The 20,814-nt window shown below is 30.2% G+C and overlaps 1 protein-coding gene across 2 annotated transcripts in view; it reads right to left on the minus strand.

The window, feature by feature from the left end:
* Nucleotides 1–2,359: 2,359 nt before the first annotated feature.
* Nucleotides 2,360–20,814, minus strand: part of LOC145291407 (MAP3K12-binding inhibitory protein 1-like) — a 28,572-nt gene continuing 10,117 nt past the window's right edge. Inside the window, exons 5-9 of one of the 2 annotated variants that reach the window (XM_080137213.1) lie at nt 12,044–12,115; nt 9,398–9,640; nt 7,250–7,350; nt 4,576–4,647; nt 2,360–2,648 (exon numbers count right to left, since the gene is read on the minus strand). In XM_080137213.1, the coding sequence (XP_079993339.1) occupies nt 2,562–2,648; nt 4,576–4,647; nt 7,250–7,350; nt 9,398–9,640; nt 12,044–12,115 (575 nt within the window). In that variant the 3' untranslated portion in view covers nt 2,360–2,561. The remainder of the gene's footprint in view (nt 2,649–4,575; nt 4,648–7,249; nt 7,351–9,397; nt 9,641–12,043; nt 12,116–20,814) is intronic. The other variant, XM_080137214.1, reaches the window with a different exon arrangement.

Consider the following 20,814-nt stretch of genomic DNA (forward strand, 5'->3'; position numbering starts at 1 on the left):
CAATTCATAATCTAAAAGTAAGATCACTCAGCCCTCTGCCTATAAAAAAAGGGAGAAACTCTTAGGATAGTATACCTACTTCTCTATTTTCTCTGTTCTGTCTGTATTAAATTTATTTAAACATTTCTAACTAATTTGACTGTGCCTCGATTGGTTTGACAAAGAATTGTTTCTAGTCATACTTGTTTAGTATTGGTAATTAAAAACTAATAATAGGAAATCCAGCTTAAAAGCATTGGTGATATTGTAATTTAAAATTTAATAGTTTTAAGCAGTTGGATTTTGAATTTAAAAAAATGTTAAATAAAAGGTTCAACAAGAATTATAATTTTCATCACAAAAATAAACGATGTTAAGAATATCTGTTCAGAAAAATAGAAGGATTTTATTAAAAAAAAAAATCAAATAGTAAAAATCCAATTTTTAATGAGAATCTGAACACAAAAGAAAACCATCTGCAGAAATCAAAATATACACAAAATAGAGAGAGTAAGTGAAGTATGCAAAATGATTTCCTTTATCTCGTCCATTTTAGCTTTTTAGGGCAGTTAAACAAAAAAAATTTACAATGGGAGATAAATTCTGCGTTTATTGGGGGGGGGGGGGTCAGGGTGAAAGGTTTGTAAAAACAATAATTATTTACCCTGCCACTAACTTTAAGTCCATACAGAAAGAACTAAAAAAAAAAAAAAAAAAAGAACCTTCCTCAACCAATAAACTCAGTTCAAGTGGCACCGTCTCACTAAAACTTTTCTTAATTTTACAACTCTTAAAGTATGAGTGGCCAGCTAAAACTAAAAACTAAAATTTATAAAACCACACGTAATCATCTAAAAAAGTAGATTCTTCCTCACCCTAAAAAATGTAGAATTATCTCTTATAGCAAAAAAAAAAAAAAAAAAAAAGTTTAACTGTCCTAAAATGCTAGAATGGTCCGGAAATGCAGGGATCATTTTATGTTAAGATCATATGCAAAACCGATTTCCTTCTCTACATTCTAAGAGAATTGTTTTTTCCTTTATACTGCCAATTTTTTCAGGATTTCCTACATTATCGCCGAAGTAGAAGTTCATATTGGGGGAAGGGATGGGGCTTGGCAAAGAAATAGAATTTAGTTTTTTTCGAGGGAGAAGGTGTTAATTTACAGTAACTTTTTTTCTTCATATTTGAACTATCAATCGATATGTTTTCACTTCATTTTCGCTTTTAATTTTGTTAAATTCTGTTAAAATTAGGTTTTTGTGTAAAAAGTGTTAAAAGTTTATTTTGAAGAGATAACAAGAAAAAATATGGCTGAGGACAAGTAAAAGACCTATGTGTGTATATGGATTTGGAACCAGTTTTTGATCTCCCCGACACATATCCTGAATCGCTTTGAAGTATGAGACAAACAAATTAAATCAAGATGAGACTGTGAGATAAAGAGAAAAATACAGGAAAAGAGAAAAAAAAGGTAAAATGTGAGAGAGAGGAAAATAAAAAGAAGCAAAATGGTAAAAATAAAAATATAGGATGCAAAGCGTCAGTAATTCGGCAGAAATCAAACGTTGCTAAAAGATTTTTTTTTTTCTCACATTTACTGAATTCAAAGAAAAAGTGGATTCGCTTTTTTGGATTTACAAGACAGCAAAATTCTTCTAAAAAGCAGAAGTATACCATCACTGCTAAATAAAGACAAAGATTTAAAAGATACCAAGGTTTCTGATTGGTTAAGGCAGATCATGCATTATGTGAGAGAACACATTTGTGGTTGTTTAGACAATTGAAAAGTTTCATCAACACCAAGGAACATTTATTAGATGAGAATTGGGTCAGGTGTGAAAAGTTGCAAAATATTGTTAAATCACAACCGCAATTCTATCAAGTAGCAAAAGATTATGAATTTGTTTGCAAGAATTCTCAAACGTACGCATCAATAGGATGTTCATGGAATGCTGAAGTTTCCAGAACTTTCTAATTCCCTCATCCAAAACTGAGAAAAATGCTTTTAAATAACCAGTAATCAACACATATGCACATCAAAAGGCACCCAGTCCTCCTCCAATCACCAACAGCTCCAAGACACATAAGTGATTTAACTGATTTTTCTCACAAGTTTTCAGGACCAACTTAGAAGAGAAACATGAATGGGCATCCCTTGTTGTCTTTTTTGTGATTAAGATGAATTAACAGTGTGAATCTTCAGTCTTAGATCATTTTTTCACGAATAAATGACAAGATGGCTTCACCACTAGCTGTTTGCAAATGTAATATTCAACATAAAATAAAAAATATTCTCTGCAAACAATAAAAAAGTTAAGCTCAAAGACGGCCTTAAAAGATTACTACAAAAAAAAAAAACAAAAAAAACAAAGAACCATTCCTTGTTAAAAAAAAAATCTTCACTTTATCAATAGAATTCAAAATGTGATGCCAAAAAGAATTTTTTTTAATATAAAAAAAAAAAAGAAAGAAAAAAATGGAAGTTTTGTGATAATATTTTAGTTTTGAAATATGCAGCATTTCTTCAATCACAGAATTGTGGTTGTTCTTAAAAATTCCAAGAAAACATTCTTTCGTCTTCAAGTGTTTTCTAAATGTGACTGTTTTTTCTGCAAAATGTTTCGAAGTCGTTTTATTCTTTCATCGATTTCAACCAAACTCAAATCCTGAAATAGAAAACAAAAATAAATAAAAATAAACAATGCCACGATTTTAGTGTTGTGGAAATCCAATTTCAAATTACCCTGATATTATTTTATTACTGGAATCCTTCACGATGATTAATTTGTATATTTATTTATTTGCAAACTATTATCCTCATCTTCATAGTTATTGTTTCACGACATTTGGGCCGATTATTCCTATGGCCTTCGTCAGGTGGTAAACCACAATGGAGTAGGAATGCTGAGTCTCTTAACGATATACTTAGTAATTACTGCCTTCCATAATTGTTGTCGTTTCACCATGTTTTGGGCAGACGAAGCCAGAGAATAGTTGTCCGAAACGTCGCAAAGCAACAAATATAAAGATGAGGATAAGAGTCCGCAAATAAATATGCCCTGACATTCTTTGCTTGTTTAAAATTTCTATTAACATGAAAATTCAGAAAGAAAAACAAGCGAATCTTAGCTATTTCATAACAAGAATACTTATTCTTAATTTATGTTTATTTAACCTAAACATTCATCAAAAAAAAAAAAAAAAAAAATGCTATTTCAAATATAAGCATGAAATAACAAAGCAAAAGGTAAATGACTGATTGGCTGACATTTTTAATATCATTATTAAAAAAAATATATCATCAGATATTACGTGCATTTGTGTGTGTAAATACAAGCAAGCCACATTTTACAAAACTAACAAACGTGTTGTCTTCACTCGCATATTTTTGCTTTGAAAGGATGATATATATTTGTAAAAATATATATTTGTAAAAAAACTATAGTTTTAAAAAAATATATATTTGTAAAATAAACATATTTGTAAAAAAAATATATATTTGTAAAAAAAATATATTTGTAAAAAAAATATATATTTGTAAAAAAAAATATATTTGTAAAAAAATATATATTTGTAAAAAAAATATATTTGTAAAAAAAATATATTTGTAAAAAAAATATATTTGTAAAAAAGATATATTTTTTTACAAATATATATTTGTAAAAAAATGCATGCAATACATAAAGAAAAATGGACTTTTAAAACAATTTCCAACATTATTCATATTGTCTGCACATTCATTTATTTTTTGTTTATTGCTTACATTTTTATTCATTTTTGAAATATGATGTAAATCGTAAATTTATGAAGTCACACTAAGACTAATTATTTTGTTAAAGTAATGTTTTAAGCTCTATTTATAAAAAAATCTAAATAGCTGAGTTGGTAGAACTTTAAGCTAAACATTTCAAGTTTCAATCTTTGGTAATGGAATCCACTTTATTTGTTTGGAATTTATTATTTACTATTAATGCCATATTCTTAATTTCTAGAAACAAGCAAGATTTCTGATAATCAATGATGAGACAAATTTTGAAATGTATTTATTACGTTTAAAAAAATGTGACAGACAAAATCTCTATATGATATAAACATTAATTAATAAACGATTTCATCATCATTATATTTGGTTTAATATCCATTTTACATGCTTGCATGTATTGGACAGCTTAAGAAACTGAATTCCAAATTAACCTACTTCTGGTCACTATATATTCCTCCGGTCCATTTTTATCACTTCCCCAGTGACCCGAACATCTTGTCTTCTTAAAATGTTTCCAGAAAAAATGTAACAATAAGCATATTTAAAAGAAGAATTTTGAACAAAAACTTATGCTCAAACAGAAATCCTCTGCCAAACTTACACGCTTTGTAAATCGCTATCATGTTAAATTGGAAAACTTGTAGCCCTTATAAAAATGGCATAACTGTTCAATAAATGTCATTAAAATTGGATCTGGTTTTTGGTGATTTAAAAAACAGAGGTCACATATAAAAAACACAAAAAACATTTTCCTAGTCAAAAAATGAAAGTTATCTTCCTTGTCAATTTTACAGCAGAATTAGAGTTATCTCCCTTTCCATTTTCCTTACCTTATCTGTGGACTCAGTTGTTTTTAAAGGACTTGACAGTATTTTTCTTTTCTTTACATTGGAAGATAACATCTATTCAATAAAAAAAAATGAAAAATAAAATAATCAAATACAGATTATTTTAGATACAACCACATAACACTTATATAAAATCTTATATGGAAAAAAATAACTTTTTTTCTTAAACATAAAAAGTTCTTGTCACACGTTGATCTAATTCTCACTATTTTGACAAAGATCTTATATCGTTGTAGACCAGATTTTTGACAACTGACAACAAGAGGAAAGTTATGAAAATGTACACGTTTTAAAAATTTATGTCACCTGAAGACTCCAATCTCTGCAGTTGTCAGCACTTTACAGCAAGTTTGGCAGGAGTTGTCTCGGTGCATCTTGTGATTTGATTGAAAAAGTTGTAACTTGATAGATTGGGGTTTTGGTTGTCAAATCATGCAAAGAACCTCCCACCTAACATAACATTATTTCTAATTTTTAAGTTTTTACTTTTGAAAGAGACTTCTCAAGTTCAGCATAGTTTGGACGCAGGCATAATTATAAACTATTCAGTAAGTGACAATGAAAATAATCATTAAATGTTGAGACAACAGTTTCACCAGATAAGAACATTCAACATCAAAGAAATACTCATCAAAACGATTAAAAAAAATATCAAGTATTGGTGCATTGTACGAACGGAACGTCATTACTGTTGCATATTACAAACTGAATGTCTGGGATGGTTGGACCAGCAATAGTAAGTACTTGTGCATTTATGTTCCATCCATCCAGCACGGCCGCAGCCGAGATTGAACTCACTACACGAGTTTATAGTGTAGTTCAAATCTTGTCAGTAGATGGATACTTAATGCTTCGCCAGGGTTATCAAAGGTATTTTTTATCATGAGACAGGCCCATCTGCTGTCGAGAGAAGGATAGACCGCACCAGTTTCTCAACCTGGTATTTTACCTCGCGGTACATATAGCGTCTTGCCTTCCCAAATGGTCATCCATTTGGTATTGGCTAGGCTCAACGTTGCTTAACTTTGGTGATCGGGCAAGAACCAGTGTGTCGTGATTGTGCCGCATCTATATTACTGTACTAAAATAACATTATTATTTAGAAAGCCATTCTTAGGAGGGGAGTGCATTTTATAACTATCCTGTACTTTCATTTAACAATTTAATAAACAAAAATATCATAAAAATTGAACTTGAAAATACTATTAAAAAAACAAAACAATAATTTTGACAAGTTTCCAAGCATTTTTGATAGCGCCAGACATATTCCAGCAGTTACATCAGGTGCAAGTTGAGCCAAAACAGATATTTACAAGAAATCTGGCTCATGATATGCACAATTACTGACTTCTGATTCGTAAAATGCACTATTGTCAATAACATAGAAATTAGACAATATAGAGTTGACAACAAAAAAAATATTACCAAACTTTTGACAAAATTAGAGTTTTACCAAAAAAAAAAAATTAACAGAAGAGTTCACATCGTAAAAGGGGAGGCAATTATTTTCTGAAAATTTTCAAAATCTTAGGCCAATTTAGTAAAACTCAAGTTTCCCTAATTTTCTTCAAAAATTATTTTCATTAATAATTTTATACCTTATTTTTCATAATTTTTAAATATGTTCATTTCTGCGACATGACAAGTGGATATTGGTTTTACTTGAAATTTAATATTTTGATTTTTACTCTAATAACAATGAAAGTAATTTTAAGATGGGAACAATCAGAAAATAATCTTAGTTTCTTTCTTTGTAAGTAAATGTTTTCTCCAATAAAACCTTGAAGAAAACTCAGCAAACATCTACTTGTGTCTTTCATGCATGATTAATTTATTCGTCTAAGTTAAAAACAATCGACAACCCTAAACGATCACAGCCATTCATGAAACATAGCAACGATGAAAAAAGCGATGATGCAAAGAATAAAAGACCAGCATGTAAACACCCTGCACACGTACTTATAAAAAGATTTTCATCTAGTTTCTTGATTACTCATGGCTAAATTTGATGAATGAATAACAAACCCTGGGTACTCCTGATCCCAGCCTTTAATTCTACATTTATTGTTTTTTTTCTTTTGTGTAATTTTTACGTTTCAAGTTGAAAATAAAATTAAATAATGTGAAATGTTTTTGTTTATAGAGTTTCAGGACGAATGCAGCCTCTGCAAGATTATTGTAAAATCCCTAAAATTGATGCCATGTTTTATTTAGTAAAATGACTGCCCAATGGTGGTATTATACTTATCTTCATATTTATCAGAGGACCAAATTAGCGATTGGGTATCGATTAGCGATAATACTACTCAATAAAAGACACTAATTTGGTCTAAAGTGACCCCTAATGAATACGGAGATAAATATAAAAGCAACCATTTGATTCATCATAAAATTCTAAGTTACATTTGTTGTTAGTACATGATTTTATATTTTAGTTACATTGACACAGAGATCAAGAGACAACATGCTCATTGTCATTATTTGTTCAAAGAAAATGGGGAAAAAAATAAGGTGGATTGAAAAGTGATTTTTCCATTTAACGTTTTGTTTTTTTTACTTTTCACTTATTAAAACAAAAACAATCATTTTTTCTAGTTGAGAAGGGGTGACAGCATTCCAAATGAATTTGAATGATAAAATTCAGAGGGTACGTTACCTGCAGATTGAAATATTCAGGTGAAATACTTTCCAGAAAGAGAATCCGTTTCTCAAGAGCTTTGAGCCTTTCAAAGATTTCCAGTTTGTTTGAAAATGAGTCTAAGAAAAGAAACAGAATTTTGAAATTTAAAATTTAGTAAAAAAAAAAAAAAAAACTCAACATCACTTTCTATCTACTGAGATATTCTGTGACCCAGCTCCCATTTAGAATTCAGGAGATTTGAAACACCTGCCATTTTATAAAGAGAACTTTCCTTGAAATATATTATACAACATTGTTATACACAATAGATCATTGTGTAAAAGTTGGACTTTTCAACTAAGATTTATTATTGGTAAAAATAATTAAATATATTATCTATCTATATTTTAATTACATTTTCACCCCAAACAAGGCACAGTGCCACTTTGAATGTAGGCGGGCTACTATCAGGGACATAAGTTGCAGGGATACTATGTAAGGAGTTGAGCAGCAAGATGTCTGTTCATATTACACTTGAACTTCTGTATGTTGGGGAAGCAGGAACCTGGAAGGGAATTCCAAAGTCTAGCAGTTCTGGGGAAGAAACTATTACAGTAGAAGACTTTTTTACATCTATGGAACTCTACTGAGTAGGGGTGGGACTTTGCTGTTTGTCAGGGATATTTTCGTTGAGGAAGTATAAGGGGTTGTAGTTCGTCAGGGCATCCACCATTAAAATACTTGTAAAACAGGCAGAGGGATGCAATATTTCATCGATGGAACAGTGGTTGAAGCTTAGATGACAGTTCAGGATCTGTCAGGTTGGTGAGTCTTTTTTGAACTCTGTTCAGGAGAGAGAGACTAGTAGCAGATGCACCAGCCCAAATGTGATAACACTCCAACCATGGGTAAATGGTGGCCTTATAGAGATACAGGATACTTTCAGGTGTGTGTGTGTGTATATATATATATATATATATATATATATACATACATGCACACCTGAAAATACCCTGTACCTCTATAAGCCCATATAACTTTTATAGCTTTTGCCCATTTTTAACATATATATATGTATATATGTGTGTGTGTGTGTATTGTGAGTGAAGGTGAGAGTAATACAGAGAAACTTGGTCACCAGAACAAGTTTTACTCTGTTTATAGTTTAGTGTTTTAGATTAAATATGAAATTTTTTTATGTAAAAAGTTGAATTTTTTATTTTCTCAACCTAGAATTATCAGAGATCTTAAAATCTAAAAATATAATAAAAATGCATATATGGGGTTCAGAGATGAGAAAAGTACACAAGGGTTCTTATTTATTACCGAGCAGGGAGGTGATAGTGATACAGTGATTAACCAGGTGTCCCAAGTTTGAATGCACTTCGTTCCACAAAAATCACTTTCACTTTGGACATTGGCAACCAGTATCATAGGTACCGTTGCAAATGGACAAACAGATAAAGCAAATAAATTCAACTCGGCTTTTCTTTCTTTTTTAACATAAGTTGTTTATTACCGTTTTTCTTTCTCCCCGTCTCGACACCAGTCTCTCACTTCTGCTCTACTTCATGCCAGCCGTAGACAGCCATTTTTTATATGTCCATCTTTTCCACCCGCACTCTTTCTTCTCACTTCACCTTACGTGTTCATCTCCTTCGGTGCCGACTTTGTTTTCTTCCGATGCAAGCCCGAGCACACTCACCAATTTGCATACATGTTCAAGCGCTACTCCTGCTGCTAATACAATCGCTTGCCTTCCATCCTTTGGCTGCTGCTAATATTTTCATACGTGCTCCGTTACAAACCTTCACATGGTTGCTCCCATAAGTACCCAATGTTTTTCTATAAAGAATTCTGACTAGAAAAATATCAGGGAAACCAATGTCATCTTCAGATTCATATGATATGATGATGACTAAGCAAAGCCAAAAATATTTTGTTTTATTCAAATGATCTTGCTTGTTGCCATTTTCACCCGTCCTGACTGATGTAATCATAGTCAGAAACCTTTAAACTGAACTATTTAATTTATTGATAAAAACGAAGTCAAGAAACATGTAAATAATTCACAAATACAGATATTGTAATTTGCAATATCAAAATAGAAGGTCAATAAGAACAATACTTTATCTCAGAAATCATATTTCGGGTTTTAATTTTTAAAAATATAAAATAACTTACCAGGAGTTACTTTGAGATGAGCTTCCATATTTTTCAGCCTTTCTTCAATTCCAGATGGAATGTCTTTGGGCTCTTGTTTGATAGAAACTCCTCCTCCTCCTCCTCCTCCTCCTCCTGCCACATTCAAGTGAGAGTTGTGCATCATGGAACCAGGCTCAATTTTGACATCGGGCAAACTTGACATAGAAGGTGTACAGCTGAGGACTCTTAACTGTGGACCATTGGCATTGACCACTCGAGACACTTGAAAAAGAGACAAAAACAAATATACGTAATACAAAAATCATATTAGAAAAGAAAAAGAAAAAATATTCTTATAATATAAATTTGATGTCATTATTATCTCTCTTTGTCTGTCTCAAGGGATGAACCTGAAAGCAAACACAAATTTTCTGAATTAGTAGGATTTTATGTAAATGATTTTATGTAAATGATTTATATAAACAATTTTATTAAATGATATTATGTAAATAATTTACATAATTTACTATAATAATTAATATAATTAATTTCATGTAAATAATTTATATAAAAGATTTTATGTAAAGAATTTTATGTAAATAAATTTATGTAAAGCATTTTATGTAAATAAATTTATATAAAGAATTTTATGTAAATAAATTTATATAAAGAATTTTATGTAAATAAATTTATGTAAATAAATTTATGTAAATAATTTTATGCAAATAAATTTATGTAAATAATTTTATATAAATGATTCCATGTAAATAATTTCCTATAAATGATTCATGCAAACGATTTTATGTAAATAATTTTATGTAAATTTTTTATGTAAATAATTTTATGTAAATAAACAAAATAAAAATTTTTGAAATCTTTTATGGTGTACCTACTTGTCACGGCATGAAAATGTTATATTCCAAAGCTCACAAAAAAATTATCAAATTAAACGATTTTTAGTGATTAAAGTATTCATTATTTTTAATACAAACAAAATCACTGTAGTCGAATTAAATTGTGGTCTTTGAATTTTGAACAAATTTAAACCATTGTGCTCAACACTACTATTCAGCATATTTGATTTTCTCAAATAAAAAAACTACTTGATCAAATTACATGATTGTGGAATATACCATTTCTGTTCTGGATATGTACATCATGAACACTTTTCTGCATTTTCTCTGTAACTGCACATTCAGCCTACCAACAATTGATTGAGGAAACTTGAGAAAACTTAAATAATAAGGTTGCAGGAGAAAATGGTCTCACATCAAAGATCTACAAACACTTGTGCAAGCATGGGAGTCAGAGTCTCTTTCTCAGGACTGGATGCCATTATTCTCCCCTTCTTCAATAAAAAACAGTGTTGTGGCAATTATCGTGGCATAAGTCTCATCGATATCACTGCAAAAATATTTGCTTCCAAAGCCAATGGGACATACGAACAAGGCCAAACCAATCTGGTGTTCAGCCTGGTCACAGATGTGCTGACCAAATATTTATCGTTGGTGCTATCAGAAAAAGACCATCGTCTGCTTCATTGACTTTGCTGCCATCTTTGACTCGATCAATTGTGGAGCACTATGGAAGGTTTTGCATGCAGACAATATGCCACTGCAATTTCTTAACCTGTTGAAAGCATATAATAGAACGAACTAAGGTGCATGTTTATAGTCAGGAATTAGAAGTCTTTGAAATACACACTCTGAAGTTGAAGACTGTGTCCTGTGAACTACACTGTTCAACTCTGCTGTGAACTGGATCACGTCACACACTCTTGAACAATTTCCGGGAGTCATTGTTGGTCAAGAGTTTGTCCTTAAAGACTTGGACTATGCTGACGACATTATGATTCTGGGTAATAGCTTCTCAGACATCCAATCAGTAATCGGCGAATTGCAACACTTTGCTTTCCAACTTGGCATGAGAGTGAATGCTGGAAAACCCAAACTGCTGAAAAGCAGGATTTCTCCCTACTTAAAAGAAGCCAATCATCCTAGTTGAAGAAGTTCTTGAAGAGGTAACTTGCTTTAAGTATCCAGGTTCAGTCATCAATGCTGGACAAAGTGATACAGATATTAATAGCTGCATCGCTAGCACCCATTTTTTCTTCTGCCACCTTCATTCCCGTTTGTGGTCCAGACAGGAAATCAAGCTAACCACAAAGGTCAGAATCTACCAAGTACTCGTCCACACCATTCTCCTCTATGGTTGCGAGTCCTGGCCAATGAGAGCTGGTGATCTTCGCACTGGAGATTTTTGATCGTTACTCTTTGCGTTGCATCTTGCGTGCCGAATCTGGTGGTCCAAGTGCTGTGTCACATCACCTCCCGTTACAACTGTAATTAATAGTAAACTCAATATATATACAGTAACTGTCTTCATAGACGATTCATGACTAAAGACTGTGTATATTCTGTTCTAGAGATCTATTTATTACTTCATCATTTATGACAGCATAAAGAATCTCTTAGTGACATCATCTTATGTGCACAGAGACAAACAAACATACAAGTTAGCAAGATCCACAGAGTTCTAGTAATATATCGCTGTAGGCAGAAACAGAGAAAGAGAGATTAATAGACAGACTAAGGATTTAACAACAAAATTAGAAGAATTTGAGAAAGCAATTTCAATGTTGGTTAAATGTATTCGACCAAACAAGAAAGTAAGATAACGACCCACCTTCCACATGACTTCGCCCTCCTGATCGGGCAACAAACACAGCGCTGGTACGAGCACAGTGATCAACATCACCTAGGAAATATGATTGTAGACAAAATTTTAAAATGTGCCAAATTTTTCTGTTAAAATCTTGATCAATACTTTTTTTATTCAGATCTTATGATGGAGATGTCTGTAACCAAAATTATGTCACAACTTTTCCCATTTCAGATTACATTATTAAAAAATGTGATATTATTTATGTTGTTCGAATCCATATTTTTTTAATATCAAATTCAATTTATATATAACAAAATATTGATTCAAAGGGAATGGAATTTTTTTTTTTTTTTACAAAGGAGTCACCACTTATCAAGGCCTAGAGGCCACTCGAGGATAAGGGTTAATAAGTGTACAGTGGTCAATGGGACAGTGACGAAGTAATTGTTAGTAGTGGAAATTTGGTAAACTGGATTACTTAAGGGGATGGCTCATCAAGAACTTGTTTACGTTGGACTTGAAGACAAATGGGCAATTAACATTTTAAAGTCTACCAATATTATTGTTTTTTTTTTAAATAAGGCTTTTATTTTTAGACATATTCAAAATAAAATAATTATGCAGATAATCAATAAAAAGAAACAAAATAATTGTTATTCTATGATCTACTTTATTAAATAGTTAAATAAAAAATATTTTACAGCGAAATAAGTGTGAATAAAACAACTCTGAAGATGCATGTGTGCATCTACTGCACAGGCGATGATCATCGCACTTGCTGTGCCGGTTCAAAGTTGTTCAATGCCGTCAGTGTTGCAACAAAGGAATTCTCATCTAAATAAAACCACAACTTCAATTTAAAAACAATCAACAGAAGTCACTTCTTCGTTATTAGGGTGAAGTTTGAAAATCAAAATACTGAATTTCAAGTAAAAACAATGATATCTACTTAAATTATCATGTCACAGTAATGAACATATCCAAAAATTACAAAAAAATGTTTTCAAAGCTAATTAGAAAAAATCGAGTTTTGCTAAATTGGCCTAAAATTTTTAAAGAAAAAAATTACTTTCCTTTTTTCAATTTCAAACTCTCCTGTTTATTTTTTTTTTTTAACAAAACTCAATTTTCGCTCATTGTCTAATAACAAAGAAGACTGTATTTTGTTTTAACATTACAAATGCTGCTCGTTTTCTGAAGAACAGAAAGACTGACTGATCAATCAAAACATTGATTGAAAAGGCATACAGATCTGACTAACTCTAAGATGTCCAACTCTGACTGCCTCATACCTTGGAATTCTAGCTCTAACTACCCTCCCCCATCCATACTTTTGACCAGAAATCTTAGAGTCCAGTCTTTCTCATTTGACAACCCAGAAAATGCACACTCAAGATATTCATCAGAAATAATATCTAGCCAGTTTCTAGTTAAAATGCTTATCAGCAGACAATCTAGGACATTACTTATCTCAGGTAGATTGCTTTCAACATGAATCCCCACTGAATGAGGCACTTACCTTACTTCAAACAAAAAACATTTCTCAAGTGGTCTAACTCACAATTTGAGATATTTTCAATTCCCACTCCGGCCTCTTTTTCTATCAAACATGACTCATCATCTGCAAGTTCTGCCATTCATACGTGTGCAATACTAAACATGCTGCTCAGTGAATGTTTACACAACCGCATCACACACCTTTTGTTTTACCATAAGTTTAATGCAATTCATTTTGAATAATCATACAAATTATTTTGTTCATTTCATCATTATTAATTTTGCTCTTAATGACTAGAGACAATATTGATGGCAGAAAAATTTGAGAAACCTGGCATAGATGGGTACTTCAGCTAGTTTCTATATGTAATGCTGAGCCATGTGCGAAGAAGAAGACTACAAAAAGAGCGTGTGTAGAAATCGACAATCACGTCAGGGACATGGGTGACATCACAGTCAGATCGAGAAGCCATGCGTAGCGAGAGAATGAGGAAATAAATGAACATAGGACAAGTAATAACTAGACTCGTTTTTGTTTTTTTTTTTAAAAAGAGTCGAGTTATTACTTGCCCTATGTTCATTGTGACGTAGACTGCATACAACGTGCGGGTCCCGTGGGTAATGTTACAATTACAGCTGCAGTCACATCAGTCACTAATGAAGTTATCACATTTCATCATAGAAGCAATATTCAGGTGGAGTCTACACATGCTCATCATTATAAAGTAAATCTGTTTTGTAATTTAACGATTTAAACCTTTTTCTCTCCATTCCAAAATAGAACAAGCATTAACACATTAAGTTTCATTCAACATTGTGATAGCGTTGATTCAAAACATAATATATATGCTTATTGCTGATTATAACCGGGCTTGTTCCCCTTTCTTCAGAAAATCATCTCTTCATATTTATTTGAATATTTAGTTATGTTGTCGTTCAAGTTTGCATCACAATGGTCAAATTCATTGCAAAATGCTTAGTAGACAGATTTTACTAACTGAACCTTTCACGTCTGATCTGCTCTGCCAATAATGGCTTCATATTTCACATCCCCACTCTCTAACTTTCTCACACAGCTAGTGATCTATGATATAAATCTCACCCCTATGTCTACCTGTATGTATGTATGAATGTTTGTCTATATATATGTATGTTTGTCTGTGTATATATGTATGTATATCACGTAAAAATTTTCGACAGAGGCGACGGATTTTCACAAGATCGGTATCATTTTGAAGCCCGACCCTTCGGACAACAAATATGGAAAAATTGGCTACAATATTAATTCCTTCACCCTCAACTGGGCACTTTTCTACAGGGAGGGGGGGGGGGAGTAGCAAAAAATCGTCCCTTCATGACAATTTAGCCATACACACATACATAAAAAAACGTTCTTTCTTGAATTAGTTCAAATATTTAAAAAAAACAAAAACAAAAAAAAAAACGACCCAATTTCGCTGATACGGTCATTGACCAGTCAGTATGGTAGCAGCAGCATAATTATCTTAAGATTGCAGTTCGAGCCGAGATGTCAGATATAATTTTTTTCGATTTTTGAAGTTTAATTATTTATGCCATTTTTTCGTTCGTTTTTTTTCCCCCGCTCGCATATTTTTTAATTTATGCACAATATAACATCTTTATTAATGCATTTTGTTGTGTTTTCTGAAGAGCAGCATGCAGTTGTGTTTAACTGTAGTAAAACAATTGTAAAATCATTGTCAATTCTGCCGTTGCGAGATATAAATAATATGAGTAAAGACTGAGTTTTAGTCATTGAAATTATATATATATATATTTTTTTTAATGCTACAATCTAAGATTTAAAGAAATTATATATTTATATATATATATTTTTAATGCTACAATCTAAGATTTAAAGAAATGATATATTTATATATATTTTTTTTTAATGCTACAATCTAAGATTTAAAGAAATTATATATTTATATATATTTTTTTTAATGCTACAATCTAAGATTTAAAGAAATTATATATCTATATATATTTTTTTAATGCTACAATCTAAGATTTAAAGAAATTATATATTTATATATATATTTTTTTAATGCTACAATCTAAGATTTAAAGAAATTATATATTTATATATATATTTTTTTTTAATGCTACAATCTAAGATTTAAAGAAATTATATATTTATATATATTTATTTTTTTTTAATGCTACAATCTAAGATTTAAAGAAATTATATATTTATATATTTTTTTTTAATGCTACAATCTAAGATTTAAAGAAATTATATATTTATATATATATATTTTTTTTAATGCTACAATCTAAGATTTAAAGAAATTATATATCTATATATTTTTTTTAATGCTACAATCTAAGATTTAAAGAAATTATATATTTATATATATATATATTTTTTTAATGCTACAATCTAAGATTTAAAGAAATTATATATTTATATATTTTTTTTTTTAATGCTACAATCTAAGATTTAAAGAAATTATATATTTATATATATATATTTTTTTTTTTGAGAACTGATTGCTTCTGTGAAAAGCAACCATTTATAAGTCGCCTGACAAGGACTTTTGGTATTAACTAACCATTTGTCTGAAACATTAGCATGTCCAGTGTCACGACTACGTAAATTTGTTTATCTTAAAAGAATATATCTTGCTCTTCTTTTATTGAGCACTCTTAATACCCTTGTTAAATTAATTATTATCACTTTGGAATACATTTAACCTGGTGTGTGTGTGTATATATATATTATATATATATATGCTCAGTGAATTAAGTAGTTATATATATATATATATATATATATGCTCAGTGAATTAAGTAGTTATATATATATATATATGCTCAGTGAATTAAGTAGTTATATATATATATATATATATATATATATATATATATATATATATATATATATGCTCAGTGAATTAAGTAGTTATATATATATATATATATATATATATGCTCAGTGAATTAAGTAGTTATATATATATATATGCTCAGTGAATTAAGTAGTTATATATATATATATATATATGCTCAGTGAATTAAGTAGTTATATATAACTATAGTGTTATAATGGAATATATATATATATATATATATGCTCAGTGAATTAAGTAGTTATATATAACTATAGTGTTATAATGGAATATATATATATATATATATATGCTCAGTGAATTAAGTAGTTATATATATATATATATATATATATATATAACTATAGTGTTATAATGGAATAATTCCAGGAGGAAATCCGGGTATGAGAGTTCAATGTGGTAAACAGGGCAATAACATAAAAATATAACACGGAAATTACATAATTGTCGATGCAATAATTTATTTCAACCTTATGGTATTTTCAAGCATCTAAACTAGACAATTACATTTTTGATACTGAAAGTATCAAAAATATTATTTGATGCTAAAAGTATCAAAAATGTAATTGTCTAGTTTAGATGCTTGAAAATACCATAAGGTTGAAATAAATTATTGAATCGACAATTATGTAATTTCCGTGTTATATTTTTATAATATATATATATATATATATATAACTACTTATATATATATGCTCAGTGAATTAAGTAGTTATATATATATAACTATTTATATATATATGCTCAGTGAATTTAGTTATATATATATATATATATATAGTAATTTATAAAATATATATGGCGATTAAGCTACACTGAATATTCTGCGTTTCATCCAACTATAGGATTCGTCAGGCTTATGCGCGAATTCTGTCGTTGCTTCTTGTTTTTATACATGTTGAGGATTACTAGTTGGCCAATCAGCTTTCTAGTATCCACCGCGCCCCTTCCTACCAGCCAATGGGCATGCATTTTATCAAACAAAGGATCTGTTTTAGAGCTAGGTTAGTGGTTTTAGGTGGCCGTTCTGCTTCTTTTTTTTTCTTTTTTTTATACATATAAATATACCTATGTGTACACAATAATGCACATATATATATATATATATACACATATGCGTGTGATCGTTTATGTATATTCATGTTTATTTAATTTATTTATTTGTTTTCTATTGTTATTATTAGTTTTAAAGCTATTTTGTATCGCTATCCTAGAGTAAGTTTTATTTTGTGAACACAGTTGTTTGCTATTTCCCGCCTACAGTTTAATAGATTTTGAGGTTCTTTAAAGTACAGGATAGAAAATTTTTCATGGAGGCATAATTTACATGGGTTGTCTAAATGTCTGCATGTGGTAGCTTGTCTTATTATTTTCCATTCGACTACCGGCGAATGTCCGCTTTCTTTGAGTTCCCAGTATTTATTCGCTAGTGTTGTTTTTATACGGTGTTTTTTATTTTTGAATGTGCTTTTGTGGTCATAGTATCGGGTTTTGAAATCTAAGGAAGTCATGCCTATGTAATATTTCTTGTTATTCGGGTTTTCTTTTGCAAATATTGTTGCTTGATAGACTACGCTTTTTGTTAGACATTTGTTTTGGACTGGGCAAAGTGTGCGGTGTCTACAATTGCATTTATCTTGTTCGTTATTAGTATTTTTATTTATGGTATGGTTGTACTTGTCCGGGGTTGGTTTGTTATTATTATTATTATTGTTATTGTTATTATTATTATTATTATTTCTGCTAGTGTTGTTTTTATTTCTGTCCTGGTGTCTACTTTTTTTATTGTTTATTTTGTTGTTGTTTACATTGTTTTCATTTAGTATTTTGTTATTATGTGCCTTAATTATCATCTCTAAATTTTCGCAACAACTGTAAGATAACTTCAAGGTATTTTTATTGAAGATTTTGTGTAAGGGGTTGGTTGCGGGAAAGTGTTTTTCAATAAGATCTAGAAATTTCTTGCCAAGTTTTGTTTTTAACATTTGATTGTATGGGGCCGTATACCAAATTATAGTTCTTTTTCTTCTGTTTTTAATTTTATTATAGTTGTTGGTGTTTTGTTGTTTATATTTGATATCTATATTTTTGTATCCACTATTTTTTAGGGCTGTTTCGTAAATATTGGATGACCTGTTATAACTCAAGCGATGAAAATGCATTTAACAGGTCATCCAATATTTACGAAACAGCCCTAAAAAATAGTGGATACAAAAATATAGATATCAAATATAAACAACAAAACACCAACAACTATAATAAAATTAAAAACAGAAGAAAAAGAACTATAATTTGGTATACGGCCCCATACAATCAAATGTTAAAAACAAAACTTGGCAAGAAATTTCTAGATCTTATTGAAAAACACTTTCCCGCAACCAACCCCTTACACAAAATCTTCAATAAAAATATCTTGAAGTTATCTTACAGTTGTTGCGAAAATTTAGAGATGATAATTAAGGCACATAATAACAAAATACTAAATTAAAACAATGTAAACAACAACAAAATAAACAATAAAAAAAGTAGACACCAGGACAGAAATAAAAACAACACTAGCAGAAATAATAATAATAATAATAACAATAATAATAATAATAATAACAAACCAACCCCGGACAAGTACAACCATACCATAAATAAAAATACTAATAACGAACAAGATAAATGCAATTGTAGACACCGCACACTTTGCCCAGTCCAAAACAAATGTCTAACAAAAAGCGTAGTCTATCAAGCAACAATATTTGCAAAAGAAAACCCGAATAACAAGAAATATTACATAGGCATGACTTCCTTAGATTTCAAAACCCGATACTATGACCACAAAAGCACATTCAAAAATAAAAAACACCGTATAAAAACAACACTAGCGAATAAATACTGGGAACTCAAAGAAAGCGGACATTCGCCGGTAGTCGAATGGAAAATAATAAGACAAGCTACCACATGCAGATATTTAGACAACCCATGTAAATTATGCCTCCATGAAAAATTTTCTATCCTGTACTTTAAAGAACCTCAAAATCTATTAAACTGTAGGCGGGAAATAGCAAACAACTGTGTTCACAAAATAAAACTTACTCTAGGATAGCGATACAAAATAGCTTTAAAACTAATAATAACAATAGAAAACAAATAAATAAATTAAATAAACATGAATATACATAAACGATCACACGCATATGTGTGTATATATATATATATATATATGTATATATATGTGCATTATTGTGTACACATAGGTATATTTATATGTATAAAAAAAAGAAAAAAAAAGAAGCAGAACGGCCACCTAAAACCACTAACCTAGCTCTAAAACAGATCCTTTGTTTGATAAAATGCATGCCCATTGGCTGGTAGGAAGGGGCGCGGTGGATACTAGAAAGCTGATTGGCCAACTAGTAATCCTCAACATGTATAAAAACAAGAAGCAACGACAGAATTCGCGCATAAGTCTGACGAATCCTATAGTTGGATGAAACGCAGAATATTCAGTGTAGCTTAATCGCCATATATATTTTATAAATTACTAACTAGCTCTACCTACATATTGAGCACTTTTGAAGTAAATACTTAAAGTTTACGCATAAATCTATACTTTCGTATAGTAAATTTATGTGAATAAATGAAATAGTTATATATATATATATATATATATATATAACTATTTATAGTAATTTATAAAATATATATGGCGATTAAGCTACACTGAATATTCTGCGTTTCATCCAACTATAGGATTCGTCAGGCTTATGCGCGAATTCTGTCGTTGCTTCTTGTTTTTATACATGTTGAGGATTACTAGTTGGCCAATCAGCTTTCTAGTATCCACCGCGCCCCTTCCTACCAGCCAATGGGCATGCATTTTATCAAACAAAGGATCTGTTTTAGAGTTAGGTTAGTGGTTTTAGGTGGCTGTTCTGCTTTTTTTTTTCTTTTTTTTTTTATATACATATAAATATACCTATGTGTACACAATAATGCACATATATATACATATATATATATATATATATATATATATATATATACACATATGCGTGTGATCGTTTATGTATATTCATGTTTATTTAATTTATTTATTTGTTTGTTTTCTATTGTTATTGTTAGTTTTAAAGCTATTTTGTATCGCTATCCTAGAGTAAGTTTTATTTTGTGAACACAATTGTTTGCTATTTCCCGCCTACAGTTTAATAGATTTTGAGGTTCTTTAAAGTACAGGATAGAAAATTTTTCATGGAGGCATAATTTACATGGGTCGTCTAAATGTCTGCATGTGGTAGCTTGTCTTATTATTTTCCATTCGACTACCGGCGAATGTCCGCTTTCTTTGAGTTCCCAGTATTTATTCGCTAGTGTTGTTTTTATACGGTGTTTTTTATTTTTGAATGTGCTTTTGTGGTCATAGTATCAGGTTTT

Source organism: Euprymna scolopes, chromosome 12 (assembly GCF_053919585.1).
Source record: "Euprymna scolopes isolate OS-2025 chromosome 12, ASM5391958v1, whole genome shotgun sequence".
Classification (NCBI taxonomy): domain Eukaryota; kingdom Metazoa; phylum Mollusca; class Cephalopoda; order Sepiida; family Sepiolidae; genus Euprymna; species Euprymna scolopes.